Source organism: Pelmatolapia mariae, linkage group LG1, assembly GCF_036321145.2.
Source record: "Pelmatolapia mariae isolate MD_Pm_ZW linkage group LG1, Pm_UMD_F_2, whole genome shotgun sequence".
NCBI lineage: Eukaryota > Metazoa > Chordata > Actinopteri > Cichliformes > Cichlidae > Pelmatolapia > Pelmatolapia mariae.
The window spans coordinates 1,439,927-1,458,674 of record NC_086227.1 but is presented as its reverse complement, the minus strand read 5'-3'; the positions used below and the strand labels follow the sequence as shown (position 1 = coordinate 1,458,674).

At 41.8% G+C, this 18,748-nt stretch overlaps 1 protein-coding gene across 1 annotated transcript; it reads left to right on the top strand.

Moving 5' to 3' along the window:
• Positions 1-1,023: 1,023 nt before the first annotated feature.
• cdhr5a (cadherin-related family member 5a) lies at positions 1,024-18,177 on the top strand. The gene is made up of 14 exons (XM_063469711.1): positions 1,024-1,192; positions 3,539-3,711; positions 3,945-4,004; positions 4,535-4,624; positions 4,711-4,797; positions 5,050-5,154; positions 5,234-5,419; positions 6,463-6,553; positions 7,592-7,689; positions 7,774-7,980; positions 8,871-8,984; positions 9,074-9,140; positions 11,212-11,372; positions 12,483-18,177. The coding sequence occupies exons 1-14, from the start codon at positions 1,102-1,104 to the stop codon at positions 13,065-13,067; spliced, it is 2,115 nt and encodes a 704-aa protein (XP_063325781.1). The 5' UTR covers positions 1,024-1,101; the 3' UTR covers positions 13,068-18,177.
• Positions 18,178-18,748: the final 571 nt, after the last annotated feature.

Below are 18,748 nucleotides of genomic sequence, written 5' to 3'. Positions count from 1 at the left end.
GCTAATCATCACCTCTCAGTCAACATAAACAATTCTTTCCCATAGCATCATCGTATAGCTCATCAGTTTTATCCTCTGTAGGTACTACAGCTCTGGACAGCAGCCGCGTTCTTCATGTGGCAAATGGACGGATTCTTACATAGCACTTTTTTATACAACATACCTCATTCACACTCTGTCATACGAGCACTTTTTTCTTCATCTAAGTGCTTTACTCCGATGAACTTGGGTTTAAGTATCTGGCCTAAGGATGCTTAGCCATCCCAGGTTTGTGCCAAAAACTAATGTCAGGCTAATGAATTAAAATCGATACCAGTAAACTTCTCCATTGCTCTGGCATCTTCCTAATCTCCAAGATTGCATTAAACAATCTGGTACAAGGTGCACTGCCACGGGCATCTGGACCAACCACATTTCTGCTTTACACGGTATGGCTACCACCTAAAGAGTCTGAACACTCAGGCAGGTTCTTGAGAAACCGTTTTAAGCAGCCCTCATGCAGATGGCTTGGCTTCTCTGAGCCTTGAGCTCTGACTCATGACTTCTCAGGAATCATCATAGAGACTGCAGTGAGTGTGCAGAGAAGGTCTGAAAGTTCAAGTTCTCCAAGATGCAACTTCTCCTGTAACTAACCTCCTTACTCCCCACGTAATCCCTAAAAGATGTGCATAATACTGTATGTGTGTGTATATGTAGAATACTATGTAACTATATGCATGTATATTTAGTATGTCATCACTAGTGAGTCATACAAAGAAGCAAACTGAAAGGGCTGTCTACCTAAAATACATGAGATGCATGAGAAAAGTTTCCAGTTTACTCTGCTGGATTCCTCCCAGAACACACCAGGGGCACCAGTACAGAATGACCAGTCCAGCTAAAAGAGATGCAAGTATTTTAGTGGGAGGCTGCGAGTCCTCTGCTGGCAGGCGCTTAATGCAATATGTGCCCGTAAGATGAAGTCACAAACATTGCGACTGTAGTCTACTCCCACTCTCGGAGCAGCACAAACGGGGCATTATGCTGACGAGTACCAGCTGGTACCACGGGGCTCCTCATCCTCCTCGGGACTTCATTTGTTGCTGCTGCTGAAATCAGGACATGGAACTGAAATCGAAGCGCAAACCTGTAGATGTTGTCCTCGGATGCTTCATCGCAGTCTGCCTTTATAACCTTTGTCTGGCTCAAAGACGTGAGTGGAGCTTTGTTTTCTGTGAAGGGCGGTGATGTGGGGCTGGATGAGGACCTGTGGATGATAATCTGTGGACAGAATGTGTGTGGGGGCAGTTTTTCATCCTTGAAGAAGAGATCGTCACCCTTTTTGTGTCCTCTCAAACTCACACCTAAAAAAGAGAAGTGCATATTTTCTTGTTTCTTTATTGAGAGGCCTGAAGGGGTCCGGCTAACTGTGTTTTTGTGCCATATGTTGAAAAAATCTCAAAACTAAAGAGAAGGAAGAGTCCAGGAATAATGTATGATCACAGTGCCAGGCACACAAATCCTTAGGCCAAGCCATACGTTCATGGGCGAACCTTAAGGTGGAAACCAACCAATGCCATGCTCAGGACTGATTTCATTTGTTAGATATATTTTGTACATGCTGTACAGTTCCTGATGTAACTAACCACTGTTTTTGGTGATAACATTGTTTTGTTCACAGATTGTATTATCACAGTATGATGTAAACCATCACAGGAGCTACTAATGTAGCTGTGAACATTTAGATCCCTTGGGTTAATGTAGAACATTTTTTCTCAGTTTTTACATTGATTTAAGATTTTTATCCCAAAAAGCTCGGATGCTGTGTGAGTTACAGATAAATAAAAACAGAATGTAATGATTTACAAATCTCAGAGACCAATACATTATTCACAGTAGAACAGAGAAAAGCAAATGAGAAAATGAGAAAATGTATCTTACTTTAAAAAAAAGGTAAATTTGAATTTTATGACAGCAACACATCACAAAACCTGTGGGACCGGGCCATGTTTGTCTCTGTGCAGCATCTCCTCTTCTTTTAATGCTGTTCCTGAAACATGTGAGGAAATTAGGATATGAACTGCTGAACTTTTGGGACGGAGGTTTTCAGTTGGTGAAAGGTCTGAACTGCAGGCGGGCCACTTCAGACTCTTCTACTGCAATGCCATGCTATTATAACAGCTACAGTACGAGGTTTAGCATCGTGCTGCTGAAACGTGCAAGGCTTTGTCCCGGCTTGATGAGAGCAGACAGCAGACAATGATCTCTGGAGCTGTTACCGAGTAAATGAGCTAACGTTAGGACGTTTTCACAGTGCTCCAGCTTTTTCAGAACTGGGGTTTTAATATTTCTGTATTTACTGTATTTAGAACTATGTTTACATCTTATTACTTCTAAATCTTCAGAATCGTCATTACTAGAAGTATTTCCTGTAATTTAACCTCTTAACCAAATTTCCCCTTGTGGGACAATTAAAGGATTATTCTATTCTATTCTATTCTATTCTAACATCCACAAGCTCACCAGTGGCATCTATAGGTTTAGGATGAGGTTCATGTCTGCCGCTTTTTTGGGGAATTTTAACAAATATGGACCACACAGATATAAAAGGTTTTCACAGAAAAACTATCAGGCCTAAACGAATAACACGAGTAAGAAAATGTTCTATATTTTCTGAAAATGTGCATATTTTAGCATGTGGCTTAAACAAAACACAATCCTAAGCCCCGGTGTGCAAGCCAGTCGTGTGTGTGTGTGTGTGTGTGTATTCTACACACATGCATGTGTCTGAATAAAAGGGAAGGTGGAAAAGTGAAGCTGCGACTAGTGGCAGCAAAGGTGGATGAGTTTAAATACTTGGGGTGAGCTATCCAAAGCAGAGGTGAAAAAGAGTGCAGGCAGGGTGGAGTGGCTGAAGAGGAGTGTCAGTATCATTTGTGACAGAAGCATAGTGAAAGGAAAGATTTATAAGACCTGTGATGCAAAGTTGGACACAGTGGCACTGACATAAAGACAGGAGGCAGAGCTGAGCTGAAGATGCCAAGATGGACAAGAGGAAGAGCTCAGGTCCAGAAATCCGGAGACAAAGTTTAAGAAGCAAAGATGGTTTTTACATGTGCAGAGGAGGGGTAGTGGATATGGTGGACAAATGATGGTGAAGGCAAAGAGAAGAAGACCACAGGGAAGGTTTAAAGATGCAGTGAAGGAGGACAGAAGAGGATTTAAGACATGATGGAGGCAGATGAGCCGCTGTGGTGACTCATAAAAGGAGCGACTGATCAAAGAGGAAGTGCTTGTATTCTACGAGTTGATGATCAACCTTTGACATTAAAGTGCAAATAAACCGAGGTTTACCATCTCAGAAAACAATGGGCGCTGGCAAAAGCTTAATTTATTTTAGAGTAAAGTCCATCAGGTGACTGTATCATATACACGTCTGTGATCTGCAGACTTTAGCAGGGACACATTAGCAGGGAGTGATGAAGCCACAGCCTCTCTGTGTGTTGCTGCTGTAAAACCTCAATCACTGCACATGTTTCTGTCACCTCTGCTCTCCCAGTTTGCACAGTGCCCCCTGGCCCCATACCAGTGTCAGAAAACAACACGGCTGACGTCCAGGTGGCCAAAATCAGCTCCAACAGTGATGTGACTCTGACAGTGACGGTGAACCCTGAAGATTTATTCTACCTGAAAGGAAACGCCCTCATGGTGAAGAAAGGCCTGGACTATGAGGTGATGTATGGAACACAAATAATGTATATAAGAGATATGTGATCAGTTTTTAGAATTGGATATTAGAATGTGGTATGCAGAAAGTTTATCAAGTGTTTTCAGGACTACCTAGGTTATATGAGCATGTACTGTAATGATATGAACATTTATTTGTATTCTTTTACAGCTAATAATATTTCAGAATATTCCTGCAGTAGGCGTGTCCCATGTATCTGTTTTTGTTTCTTTATTAGTCATTGCCCAGCGCGACTCTGATGGTGTGGATAAAGTGCAGCAGAGCTGGCTCTAGATCTGTGAGTAAGAGTCATCACATTAAAAACAGACAGAAGTCAGCAAATGAACCGAGTCTGGGGGAAATGAATCTGAAAGTCAGGACATCAGGTCACCTGTACACGCCTAATGCCAACATCATGTTCTCATGTAAGGGACTCCACCTGTCAGGGTTCTTCAGCCTGCAGCCCCAGAGCTGCACCGGCTCTTTTTGCCCCATCACCAGTGACCCCGTGTGACTTTGGCAAGAAAAACTAGATGATTATAAAAATGGAAATGAACAGTTATTTTTTACTTTTTAAAAAATGTTTATCATTGCTGTAAGTAATGACTTGTGTCTATAAATGTAAAAATTATATTGTATTATTATATAACAAGTTAAACAGAAAATGCGTGTCACACTCTAAATCTGTCTCCTAGTTTGACTCCACCCACAGAGCATGTTTATAAGGCTTGAGTGCTGTTGTGTCTTTGTGTTGGTAGGAGTAGTGCCTCGATGCGTTGTTGTGTTCTCGCTGTTTGACTGATGCTGAGCTGCTTCTCTCTCCTCAAGGTGAACGAGTCCGTCGAGGTTTTGGTTGAAAACGTGAACGATAACCCCCCCAACTTTGCTCAGAACCACTACGTGCTGGATGTGAATGAGGTGGGCTGCACTGCTCTTTCATACTTGTAGGACAACATGCGTTTGTGTTTCCTCTTTGACTCTTTGAACCATTTTATGTCCTGCAGCTCATTCCGGTCAACTCCAGTATTGGTCTGATAGAAGCCACAGATGTTGATTCACAGCCGCTGTATTATCGCTTGGAGACAACAACAGTAAGACAAGACAAACTATGTCCAAATGACTATGATGAAGTTCGGACGCATTTAGACAAATGAATGCAATACATGCATCTGCTATTTGTTTACATCACACTGGTCTGTGAGGCCCAGGCTCTACATGAATCAACTTCTCTTGGACAAAATTATGTCTAATTATTAACAACGGGAAGAAAAGTGTAAAGGTTCCCTCAATATCCCACAAAATCAAACTGAGGTCAGCTGATCTGTCTCTGTCGGTTTCCTCAGGACAAGTATTTCCGCTTGGAAAACGTCAATACTCCAAAGATTCTTGTGAAAACCATCCTGGACTACGATGTTGTACAAAAGATCTCGCTGGTCTTACACGTGCAGGTACAGTAATGACTTATGAAAACATCCAGCAAGGCTCTGCTTTTTCTGTAAAAAACAGTCTGAAGTCTGCTTCTTACAGGATACGTTCAACGGTTCAGCTTCCAACAAGCCCTTCTTCACCTCTGTGGCCATCATCACAGTGCGTGTGAAGGATGCGGACAACCGGCCCCCGTGGTTTCAGCCATGCACGAGGACAAACGTAGGAACTGCTAAACTGTGTGTGAGCAGCGGCTACAGAGGCAAAGTCAACCTCACAGAGAAACAGGTGGGGTCTGATTCTGGCGTTTACATCACAGCAAGAAAAGAAATGCGCTTCACATGAACAGGAAGTCGCTCACACGGCTGACATCTCTGGGCCTTATTTTAATTATGCAAGAGCCATCATGCTATTCTAGCTCATATAGAAAAAAGGTTAAAAACCTTATTATACAGGGGAAGTTCATATTTGATATGATGTCATTAAAACACATTTATCATCTAAAAAACTGGTTTTCTGTATAAAACATATTCTTTATTTAACCAAGTACAGTTTCACGAATATATGAAATGTATACCAGTCTGTGCTACTCTGGACAAAGAGTGTGCACATCCAGGCAAACACTGTTACTTTAGCTGCTACACAGAAAAATCAAATACACAGGAAACAGGACAAAGTGTCTTAAGTCTGTACACTGCACAGACATTTGAGGGTCACAATAACCTTCATGCTGATTTAAATACATTTGTTATCTGAGGAGTGAATAATGTAAATGATTAAACATTTTCAGAAATGTTTCCATCGAAGCTCTGAGGGTTCGTTCTGATGTTCATCACTGCAGCAGTCTGCACCACAGTCAGACGCTCCCAGTGACCGTTCTCAGAGCAGTCTGTCACACAGTTTCTATGAAATAAGAACGATCAGCTTCAAGCTGCTTTATTTGACAGACCGTGGCAGGTGTGCACTTCTGTGCTGGGCACCAAAACACCACACAGGTGGGCAAAGAGAATTTCAGGGTAATAAAATGATCATCAGAGCAGTGCTTGCGTGTGTTAGTGATCATAGTGATCCTAAGATACCAGCATCATGACATCTCAGCCTTTCAGGGAAACCTCAGCACTGGTTCCACTGTAGGGCCAAACATTACAGACTAAAACCTGAAATGAGATCCAATGACACGGGGACGATGCCAATTTTGGTGATTTTTACATGTTGTGTTTGCCAGTATTTATTCAGTGATAGTAATATTAAAGGTAATGACTTGTGAAATCAGTCAGTGTGGAGGACACACGATGACAGCTCCATGAATACATACTGATTTTCACCCGCAGGAAGGCCCGCTGGTGCTGGAACCTGGACCTGTGTTTGCCAAGGATGGAGACAAGAACAGGAGCGAGCAGATCAGCTACAGAATATTACGAGGTCGGATACAAAACCTTTGGAGGACCCGAGTTTTACACTCAACAGTTTCAGTTTGGTGTGCTTATTAAACTGATTATCACATATAGACAGACTGATACAGTCTTACACGCCTCTCTGCAGCTTCTCTCCTCCTGCTACCCCCCCCCCAAAAAAAACCCATCTCCATTGAGACTGTGTCAGCTCCCAAACACACAAAAAACAAACTAAAAATAAGCAACAAACAACTTAAACATAAAAAATCACAAAGAAAGAACAATACAGTATCCACATCTGAACCAAAGAGTAAAACAGTGAAATGTGGATTATTAAACTTAATAATTGATCAACAAATCGATTTCCTCTGCCTTACAGAAACCTGGTTGCAGCAGGATGATTATGTTAGTTTAAATGAATCAACACCCCCGAGTCATTCTAACTACCAGAAACCTCGAAGCACAGGCCGAGGGGGCGGTGTGGCAGCAATTTTTCACACCAGTCTATTAATCAACCAAAGACCCAGACAGACTTTAATTCATTTGAAAGCCTGATGCTTAGCCTCGTCCACCCCAGCTGTGAAACTCAGAAACCAGTCTTACTTGTTATCATCTGTATGTATTATTGTACCTTACAATATAAAGCACCTTGAGGCGACTGTTGTTGTGATTTGGCGCTGTATCAATAAAACTGAATTGAATTGAACTGATAGAAGTTTGAAGGCTCTACTACTAAAAGTAGTTATCAAAATGCTTTTAATCCTTTCCATTTATTTTTAATTGTTCATTTTAATTGTGTGATATAAGAAGCTCAGAAGAAAAAAATAAGTAAATCATCGTTACCTGGTACCATTTAGAGGCTAGCAACAACCGAGTGATTGCACCCACTTTGCAATCACAGCTGCTTAGTTTGTTTTTGGCAAAATTCTGTTAATGAGGTCAAATTTCAATAAGTCAGATTCAGGTCATGGTTAAATAATAAAGTAAGCTTATTCTGCTGGTTTGTAGGGCAGCATAAAGAAAATTCTCTTATTTTTCTTTATGTGTTTTTTTCCTTTATCTGTAGGAAATGAAGGAAACATATTTCAGATTGATGAAGAAACGGGGAACATCACAATGACCAAAGCTGCTGATATTGTTGGTCCAATAACTCTCACTATCCTGGTAAAACAAATATTATATACATTTGTCAAATAATATAAAGAAAATACAGATTTTCAGCAATTAGATATTTGGTTTTACTATCAGGCATCACAGGTGACCAACAGAGATCAGTTTGCGGTGACACAGGTTACCATTGATGTGATGAAGAAGAGCAGGAGTCCTCCTCGTTTTGAAAGGGAGCGATATGAAGGATTTATCTACAGCAACTCTGTGCCTGAGACCATGATCCTCCGAGACCGAAACACCAACCGACCCTTCAGGGTCCGAGCACGGGACGAAGACTTCGCCAGTGTGAGCGCTCTTTGAAATCAAAGCTAATTATTGTGGTATACGTTATAAGCCTAACCCTGATGTTTGGCTGGTTCAACAGCTTGTAGCTACAATAAGCAAAACCATTAGTAACACCCTACTGAGTTAACTGAAAAGGTCAGCTATGGATGCTGCTGATTTACACATGGAAGGGTTGTAGAGACCGACTGTCAGGTACACGTGCTACGAGGAAATCATTTGTTTTGGCATTTTGCTGGTCTGGGCCATTCAGCTGGATGCTAACCCAAAGTGCCGGTAAATTCATCCCAAGCATAAAGCGTGTAATAATAATAGAACAGCTATATATTAGACTACAGTCTAGGTCATGTAACAGGACAACAGAATGGCTGAACATGGAAGAATCGAGGTGTTGCAGTGCCACATTCCAGGCCGGACTTTTAGCTGATTGGAATTCAGCAGGACCTTAAGAGCGCTGTGAGAAATTAAAGCCTCAGTGACCTGAAACAACAAGTAGAGAAAAGTGGGGCAAAATTCCTCCACAACCATGTCAGAGCCTGATAAAGTCATACAGAGAAGAATAACTTAAAGTTCTTGCTCTTATTTAACCCTGGCTGAAAGAATCACTTACAGGAAGAACATACTAAATCTGTTTCTAGTGTAGTAGATTATACAGATTTAAATGTACAGGAGTACTAGAGTACTGTTAAAAATGTGCAGGTGTTTACTTTGCATGCCGGAGCTAATGATGATTAATCCCTGTACAGTTAAAAAGGTACGCGATCACAATTACGTTTATTGTGCAAGTTGTTGCTGGTCATCATTTCTAACCTCCTGCTGGTTAGAAATCACTTAATGCAGCTTTAAATGCACAACCAATGCTAAACTAACAAGATAAAATCTTTGTTTGTCAGGGTGTGAATCCAGATGTCAAATACGAGGTTCAGTACAGCAGCTACGTCAATGTGACCTCTGATGGTTTCGTGATACTGAAAAGAGTTGTGAAGACAGAGTCCTTCGCTCTTCAGGTGACTTTTTAAGACGTCGTGGCACAATGAGAGCAAAGACTTCCTGGTTCTTGACACTTTGTAAGCTGTTAAACTTTTACTGTCTGCAGCTCCGAGCACTGGATGTGACAACAGGGGAGTTTGGAACCGCAGCCCTCTCAGTTCAGGTCATACCTGGTGAGACTTCGGACTGGAAAAACTTTCACCTTATTTCTCCTGTTTCTAATTTCATGTCATATCAGTAAAAATGAAATCACTAAAAACATTTTTTATACTAATGATTTCAAATGAACCTAAAATATGTTCTACAGGGTGGGCCATTTATATGGATACACCGTAATAACATGGGAATGGTTGGTGATATTAAAGTCCTGTTTGTGGCACATTAGTATATGTGAGGGGGCAAACTCCTTAAGATGGGTGGTGACCATGGTGGCCATTTAGAAGTCGGCCATCTTGGATACAACTTTTGTTTTTTCAATAGGAAGAGGGCCATGTGACACATCAAACTTATTGGTAATGTCACAAGAAAAACAATGGTGTGCTTGGTTTCAACGTAACTTTATTCTTTCATGAGTTATTTACAAGTTTCTGACCACTTATAAAATGTGTTCAATGTGCTGCCCATTGTGTTGGATTGTCAATGCAACCCTCTTCTCCCACTCTTCACACACTGATAGCAACACCGCAGGAGAAATGCCAGCACAGGCATCCAGTATCCGTAGTTTCAGGTGCTGCACATCTCGTATCTTCACACCATAGACAATTGCCTTCAGATGACCCCAAAGATTAAAGTCTAAGGGGGTCAGATCGGGAGACCTTGGGGGCCATTCAACTGGCCCACGACGACCAATCCACTTTCCAGGAAACTGGTCATCTAGGAATGCTCGGAGCTGGCACCCATAATGTGGTGGTGCACCATCTTGCTGGAAAAACTCAGGGAACGTGCCAGCTTCAGTGCATAAAGAGGGAAACACATCATCATGTAGCAATTTCAAATATCCAGTGGCCTTGAGGTTTCCATTGATGAAGAATGGACCCACTATCGTTGTACCCCATATACCACACCAAACCATCACTTTTGTTGCTCCAACAGTCTTGGAGGGATCCATCCAATGTGGGTTAGTGTCAGACCAATAGCGGTGGTTTTGTTTGTTAACTTCACCATTCACATAAAAGTTTGCCTCATCACTGAACAAAATCTTCTGCGTGAACTGAGGGTCCTGTTCCAATTTTTGTTTTGCCCATTCTGCAAATTCTGTGCGCCGATCTGGGTCATCCTCGTTGAGATGCTGCAGTAGCTGGAGTTTGTAAGGGTGCCATTTGTGAGTAGCTAATATCCGCCGAAGGGATGTTCGACTAATGCCACTCTCCAGTGACATGCGGCGAGTGCTACGCTGTGGGCTCTTGCTGAATGAAGCTAGGACAGCCACTGATGTTTCTTCATTAGTGACAGTTTTCGTGCGTCCACATTTTGGCAAATCCAACACTGAACCAGTTTCACGAAACTTAGCAAGCAGTTTTCTAACTGTAGCATGGCAGATGGGTGGTCTCGTAGGGTGTCTTGCATTGAAATCTGCTGCAATGACCCGGTTACTGCGTTCACCAGATATGAACACAATTTCGATCCGCTCCTCACGTGTTAACCTCTTCGACATGTCAATGGCTGTGAACAAAGAGAAACTTGTAAATAACTCATGAAAGAATAAAGTTACGTTGAAACCAAGCACACCATTGTTTTTCTTGTGACATTACCAATAAGTTTGATGTGTCACATGGCCCTCTTCCTATTGAAAAACAAGAGTTGTATCCAAGATGGCCGACTTCTAAATGGCCACCATGGTCACCACCCATCTTGAGGAGTTTGCCCCCTCACATATACTAATGTGCCACAAACAGGACTTTAATATCACCAACCATTCCCATGTTATTACGGTGGATCCATATAAATGGCCCACCCTGTATTATTACCTCTCAAGGAGGGAACTCAAAACTGTGTTTATTCTTCAGAATTAAAGGTTTTGCTGTTTTTCTTTGTTTGTAATATTGTAAAACAAAGTCAAATGTAAGCCAGAAATATTACTTCATACTGAGGCTGGGAGCCCAGTTGGTTCCTCCTGAACATTTCAGTGAAATTTAAAATGGCCACTGTGTTATTTGTTCATTTTTACTTAAAGTTAAAGGAAATCGTAGCTTTAATAATAATCATTCCTTTAACCTTAAGTCCTTTGCTTTTCTTCCTGTGCAGATTTAGCCAGCCCATCTCCCTCAAACATCGGCTATCGTCCAGGTGACATGGCGCTTCTGGGCTTGATCATGGCAGCTCTGCTGATCCTTTGCCTGATTGTTATTGGCTTCTTAGTTTCCCGCTTGTGGAAGGGAAATACGGGTGTGGACAAACTATGTGAGGTTAGTCGGTTTGGCAATGGAAATATTTTAAACCGGTGAAAAGATGATAAGTTTACAAATCTTTAATCCTTCCTCACTGCTTTCCATCTTGGACATCATGTAAACGAGTGTAACAGACAATATCAGGCTTTCAGTCTTTCCTTCTTTCTGATCTCACAGCACACATCATACAAATGATTTACTGTTTTCTAAAGTAAACAAAGTGTCAAAGTTTACATTTGTAGTATACATATACTGTAAAAAATGTCCCTTAGCAAGAATCAACATTGACAACAAGCTTTGGGTATAATTTTCATCAGATATTTAACTGTCAGGTGGAGTCGTTACTATAGGAGCTGATTTTTAAAAAAGTCCAAATATCTTTCAAAGGCTTGTGATGTAAGTTTCAAGTAAGTTTCAACAGATGGTTTGAGGCTATGCTGATGAATTGTGTGCTAGTCCACCTTAAATACACCAGTTCTACTGACAGCAAACTGGCCTCAGAGCCCGGTGCTGCCATCACCATGTTTAACAGTTGTTACAGTTTTTGTTAAGGTAAAAAACAGGTGGTGTAGCCAGTGTAGGTCCTATGACTTAGTGGCTTCTGGGTATTTTATAATGATTTGAACCACCTGCCTCTCAGATGAGAGTGAGTTTGGTTTTCAGACATTAGCAAACTGGCTGACTCATTAACCACCCGTACAGTCGTTTCAACTGAATATGTAGTTTCTCATAAAATACCAGGATTTCATTCAGCAAAACTGAAACACAAACATTTTGGATAATTTGTGACTGTGACAAAGAAAGAATTTGGCTCAGACTGAAACTAAGCTTATAAAAGTGGTAACATTGTTACTGCACATTACACTATTAAAGTAAATAGTGGTTATTGTTGTACATATGTAATATAATAACATGGAATTCATTATTGGAGACTAGATAAACTGCATTTCTGCTTGGCTCACTTATTCATATATCAAGTGAAAGCCTTCGAGCCTTTATTGGCTATATGATGAAGTATAAAAAGACACCTCCATTGTTTAGACTTCAGAGACAGACTGGAGGTAGTGCAATGGCAGTACCTCAGGCATTAACTGCTTTATTAATGAGGAACCTCTCTCCTGACTGTAGTGCCTGAGCCCATGTTTGCAGTCCGGCCAGCCCCGAAGTGGCCACAGAGACTCCCTGCAGTACACCAATGATGGCTTCCAGAATGAGGGGGACCTGAGCCGTCGGGGAGCCAGACGCTGGAACAACGTTCTCCCCAGAAGGAGCACCTTCCCCCAGGCCCGGGGCCGCGTCATACCCCTAGAGAGGCGGAGCCACCACTGTTCTTCATGTGGCATCTATACTAACCACATCCCTAAGGGGAGTCCCTCAGTGAGACCCTCCAGGAGGGGCAGAGAAGATGAGGATGAATATGGTGCAAGGTCAATCCTGACCAAGCAGCGGAGGAAGGAGGGCCAGAAGACTGTGTGGTTCAAGGAGAGTGAAGATTCGTCAGACATTGAGGTGGAGATCATCCCAGACACTGTGGGCCGGGTGGAGGAGGAGACAGAGGAGGAGCTGGAGGGGGAGGTAGAGATGGAAAGTGTTGTCAGAGACCCGGCAGCCCCTTTAAGAGAGGCTGATGATGGGCAGGAGACCAATGAGGAACAGCACCCAGAGAACGCTAGTTCAGAAAAACAGGAGGGAAGCCAGGAGCGGGAGCACTGACGGCAGAGGTCAGAGGTCAAACTGGAGTCTGAAAGGACTGAGCAGAATGCTGTTTGCTTTCCTGGATGCCTACAGTCAAGGTCTCAGCAGTGGACAATGGCACGTCTAACATCTGTGGACTACTGCCCAACCTCAAAGAACTGACTCAAGCATCCAGAAGTATTTGTCTTCTACTGTGAGTATACTACACTACAGTTCCAGCGGAATTAACTGGATACCAAACATACACTTGGAACCAGTGTGGGCCAAGTATTAAAGATGAGATAAGGTCTTCCAATAACACTAACACATTTTTGGTTTATAATTGTGCCCATTAGACTATTACAGTCCCCATTACAGGAATTGTAGAGATCACAGTGCCAGCATGACCTTAAGTCCAGTGGGGCAAAAAACACGAGCAGTCAGTGTTTCACTAGGCGAGGTTGAGATCCGATGCTTTACAGTCTGTGCGGTGTGTAACAGTTTGCATATAAATGTAGCAACACAGCACCGAACAGGTGATCAAAGAGCAAGGTTTTCCCCTTCTAAATGTTGGAAAGGTTTTTAAGGAAACCTTTCCAACGTTTACCTGAGAAATTAATTTCTTTTTTAAAGACATCATCGTTAAAAAAACATCAGACCCTCTTTGGACTCATAGAAACCTCCTATATGGACCCGCCAGTCTAAATAATCTGTTCTGACTCTTTGAGTTTCTTGCCCCACTGAACTTTTCTGAGGGAACACCACCACGGGCCAAAAACTTCAGTTTTCAAACTGTTAACTAAGCTTATCACAAAAAAGACACATTTTTGTTTTCGAATTTATTTGTTGTAAAGTAAATCTTATACCTTTAGAAAGCCTGTTTATTTCCTAACAAATGGTGCCATATTTGGTAGGAAACTGCTTCTGTGAGTTGTGCAGCAGATTTGAGTTTATTGGGTGCACTCAAGAAAAACTTGCCAAATCCGCTCTCCCAATGCCAAACAGCCTTTTCTATTATTGACTCTTGTTTTGAGCTTCTGCTGCCCCAGGTGCTCAGTTGGTGGTGATCTGCAGCACCATGGACCCGGCTCCCAGGGTCAGTTAGTGTCACTTAAGCCACACTTGACTGATCTGAATAGGACCCATGCCATAGGGCAACTTCAATCTGGTGTTCCGCAAAACCAAGCTGCAGCATTATTTTGAGTTAGCCCAAGTACAATCTCCAAATTGAAGGCCAAGTTCTATATAACAGGGGATGTCAAAGAAAAGCTGCGATGTGTGCGTTCCAAGAAGACGACACCGCAAGAAAACTGTTTCCTCGCCCTGTCAGCACTTAGGAAGTGGTCTTCTACAGAAATACAGAAATGCATCTCCTGCTGCATAGGGCTTTAATATCTGCTCTTCACCATCAGACCTATTTGAGTTGATTTTGGCAACATGTGCACTGGAACCTGAAGATGTAGAGTTATATTCAGCAGTGAGTCCAGATTCTTCCTATAACACTTCGAAGTCGAAGTGTGCATGGAGAATGCTATGCTGACTGCTTTTGGTGGAGGCGTTGTTATGTTGTGGGGCGGTATTATCCTCACTGGAAAAATGTCATCATTGGATGCAGAGAGATATCGAGATGAGATCCTGAAACAGCTGGCATTGCCTTATCTCCACAGCCAAGTAGCTAACTCTATCCTCCGAGATCACAGAGAGACTGCCTCCAGAATTTGAGTGGATTTGTTGAGGATGGCCTGCCTGCAGTCCTGACTTCAACCCCACTGAACACTTGTGAGATCAACTTGTTTTTCATGCTGAAAAACAAGTTGATCTCACAACCACATTGGCTGACTTGCAACAAATGTAATTTGAAGAATGGGATCTCATCCCACAGCAGTGGGTGACCAAGCTAATGACCAGCATGAGAAGGAAGTGACCGGCTGTTGTGGTTGTGTATGGTGCTTCCACATGTTACTGAGGCCCCTGCTTCTTAAATTGCAAATATGTATTGTCTCTTCACACTTCAGTCATCCAATTCAATACACAACATCAAACATCAGTCAACAGCAGAATAATTTGTTTGGCATTGGAAGAGAAGATTTAGCAAGTTTTTCATGGGCACAACCCACATACTGAACTCTGCTGCTCAACCCACAAATGCACTTTCTGTACAAATGTGGCAACAAATAAACAGGCTTTCAGGTGGTATAAGATTCACTTCAGGTTATAATGTCATTAGCATTAGAAATCATGGTACAAACTACAAAAGCAAATCACAAAGTATTACTAATAAACCAGTTTCATTATCGTAAAGTGACTGGCTCCACTTTCTAATAGGCACCATTTATAAAGAGGTATAACTGGTAGTCAACAAATCCTTTTATGTCATTGGTAATTCATTCTGTCTTCATTGACTGAATTCATACTGAATCCATCAGCAACTATAAGTTTGAATGTATAATCATTATCATAAAACAGACCATTCATTTTGCAGCTATAGAAGCTTTGATGGCATTAGAGCTATAAAATGCATTCATTCTAGTTTTGGGCTACGTCCAGTTAATGCTCGACTGCGGCTCTTTGACATGTTACCTTGCAATATAAACGTGACGCAGCATGGGCAGACAGCCAGAAAAACCTCCCCCACTGGTGATGCTAGCAGCTTTTCTGTCTTTGGGCTGTAACGGGGTGTGGATTGTGTTCGATTCACAGCTTCTTGTAGCCTACAAATGAATACTATTTGCATCATTACTAAACCAAAAGAATTTAAAGAACAGATGCAGTTTGAAGTTTTCATAGAAAACAAAGACTTATACAAATATGAAATCTGTTGCACGTTAATCTACAAGTTTTACAATCTCTGGAAATACAAGAAAACAAACAATTGGAAATTTTAGATTTCATCCTGGTTTCTCCATGGTGCGTCATAAATACTACAACATCATATACAACCAAAGTTCTAAGAAAGTTTGGACACCATTTAAAATGTAAATGAACCCGTATTTTATTCACAATAGAATGCAGGAAACATAGCAGCTATTTAAGCTAAGAAACATAAACATTAAGCTAGGCTAATGTTTATGTTTTTTATATCTTTATGCTTAAAGTGAGAAATAAACTTCCTGTGCACGTGTTTGTCTTTCACCTATGTGCTTTTTTTGTCCATGTTAAAAATGTTGTGATGGTTAGCAGAAGGTAGGCTCATGATATCGCCTCGCAACAGGAGCACCAAACATTAGCTACGCCACAGGAGCAGATAGGAGTGGTGCTAAGGGCTATGTAGCCTAGCTTTGCTAACTAGCAGTACCTGCTACTTCTTCCTGCCTGACGTTAGTAAAATGTGATTCTACTTAAACAGTGGAGACCCTAAAGAGTATCTTTTTATCCAGTAAAGTGCCTTCACACTATGTGCCTACTGCAGTCTGCTTTTGTGTGCTGATAAGTGGTGCCTTATTAGAAAGTGGTAATGTGAGGTTATTCTTTTTTTTTTGGGGGGGGTGCATTAATGGGTTGGGGGTTAGTTATCAGTATTCACTTGATTATCATGGTCGTGTCCAAATTCATGGGCTGCCTCCTCCTGAGGCCGCATTTGTAGACCGATTACGTCACAGCGACGCGCCGAAGGCTGTCCAAATTCATAGGCTGCTCCGAATGCAGCCGACAAATGGGTCCTCATTTTCTCCGAATTTGAGGATGGGTCTGATGTATCCTTCTTTGCCCACCATATCCCAGAATTCATAGCGTGGCCCAGCCAAACTCTAGTTTCCGGTAATGGCGGCTGGTACTACGTTTTAAAATTACTCTTATTAATTTTTCTGGGTCACAAAATAAACTTTTAACATATTTTCAGGCGAGAAAGTAGCTGTGTAAACATCAAATATCTGCTCGGTTTATCAAGATATCGCATATTTGGAAAAGTGCTTCGACGTTTTCGGAGACGCCTGCTACCCACCAGCTCGATAGCGAGCCGGGAGCTCGAGGGTCACTGAAGCCGCCGAGAACGGCACAACTCCCGGCACATCATTTTCAGATCACCGCGGACTTTCGCTACTCGGGTTAAACGTAGTATATAAGTATAATCATGAAATATAACCTGAGACAACCTAAAAATGCTATTGTTGGGCTTTTACAGTGTTTTGTTTCTTCGTGAGTAAATCGGTTTGGCTGAGATTAAAGTTATTAGATTAGATTAGATAAAATAAAACTTTATTAATCCCCCGAGTGGGTTCCTCCTTGGTTTTCACACAGCTGACTAAACGTCAAACAGAAAACTGATTAAACAGAAGTGTGAGACGGTCGAGAATTTACTCCAGTGTCCTGTTATATTTTATATAGCAAGGAGCAGACGGCCGAGTTTATTAAACTCCACCGAGACAGCGGTGACGTTAATCAGAAGGCTAGACCGTCCAATTTCACTGCCGTTTACTTCCGGCCTACCCGACCGTCTGAGGACCCGGCCCACTTAGATTGCGAAGGCCCGGTCCTCAGGAGGATGCAGCCCATGAATTTGGACACGACCCATGTATTTGTATGGTTTCAACATTGAAATTTCAGGAACTCAACCCCGCATTGCAACACAAATTACCCATGCTAAACACCAGACACCCCAAAGTGTCGCCTGGTCCTGCTTTTAGCAGCAGTGAGTAACTTCTTTGTGTAGAACTGTCATCATTTCCACACACAGTGTGTATGAACTTTATGAAACTAAAGCGGTTTTGTTGTGATTCCAGGTTGAGAAAATGATTTGATGGTAAAACTTTATCTACTGAGTACTAAACAGCTGTAAAGATTTTATATGTGTATTTATTACTGCTGTCAGTGTTAATCTCGTTAAAATGACGTTAACGCCATAACCGCATTAACGCGGCAAATCTCCGTTAGCGAGTTAGCGCGGATCACCCCATGCGTGGGGCTGCATGGCGCTGACACTTTAACGAGCTAACCGCGCTAACGCGTTGACGCCGTGCAGCCCCACGTGGCGTTAACGTCATTTTAAGGAGATTAACGCTGAAAGCACTAGTATTTATATGTATTTATTGAGAATGTTGGTTAAAATAACTACTTTTATGGGGAAATCTATGGTTTATGTATAGCTGATATTTTGTACATTATAGTGATTGATGTAAAGCACTTGAGGGAATAATAAAGTTTGAGTCTTGTTGGTTGTCGCACATTTTTATACACATACTATAAAACCATCTTCCTGTACAGGGAAGTGGTTTTAAGAGGTCCTGAATGGAGATCTGGGGTCCAGAGAGTTGAAGGAGTGGAAATTCTGAGTTTGTCAACCGTGAGATGAGGGAAAATATGTATGTTCTGTTTCAGAAAGAGAGTTAAGCTAAACTCTGAGTCATCTATCTGGGTAATAGACTCTGTAAACCTAAGCTACGTACTGGCAGCTCTTATTTGACAGGTTCCTCTGATTCCTGCCCTCCTTCAGGCAACTGACTGACATTTTCATTTTCTTATTCAGTTAATATCAAAGCAACAGTTTTATTAATCTGTGGAAATGTGTGTCTTTACAAACATAATATCATTTAGATGATTTTTATATTTAACATGTTTGCTAACCGTTAACTCAAACTACAGCTGTCAGCCTCATCCACGCGCTGGAATATTTACTATACTATACTGTAGGACTCAGTTAATAAAACAAGGCTTATGGACAAACACTGATGAACCTTTAATGGGAAAACACCTCACACTCCTGACATGTTGTTTGAGAAGATGTG

What these genes read in the sequence shown, in the direction of transcription:
- cdhr5a (XM_063469711.1), top strand. Translation starts at nt 1,102, where the DNA reads ATGGAACTGAAATCGAAGCGCAAACCTGTAGATGTTGTCCTCGGATGC. An exon ending in TCAACCTCACAGAGAAACAG is followed by an intron (nt 5,420 to 6,462) that starts GTGGGGTCTGAT and finishes TTTCACCCGCAG; the next exon opens with GAAGGCCCGCTGGTGCTGGA. An exon ending in GTGTGGACAAACTATGTGAG is followed by an intron (nt 11,373 to 12,482) that starts GTTAGTCGGTTT and finishes TCCTGACTGTAG; the next exon opens with TGCCTGAGCCCATGTTTGCA.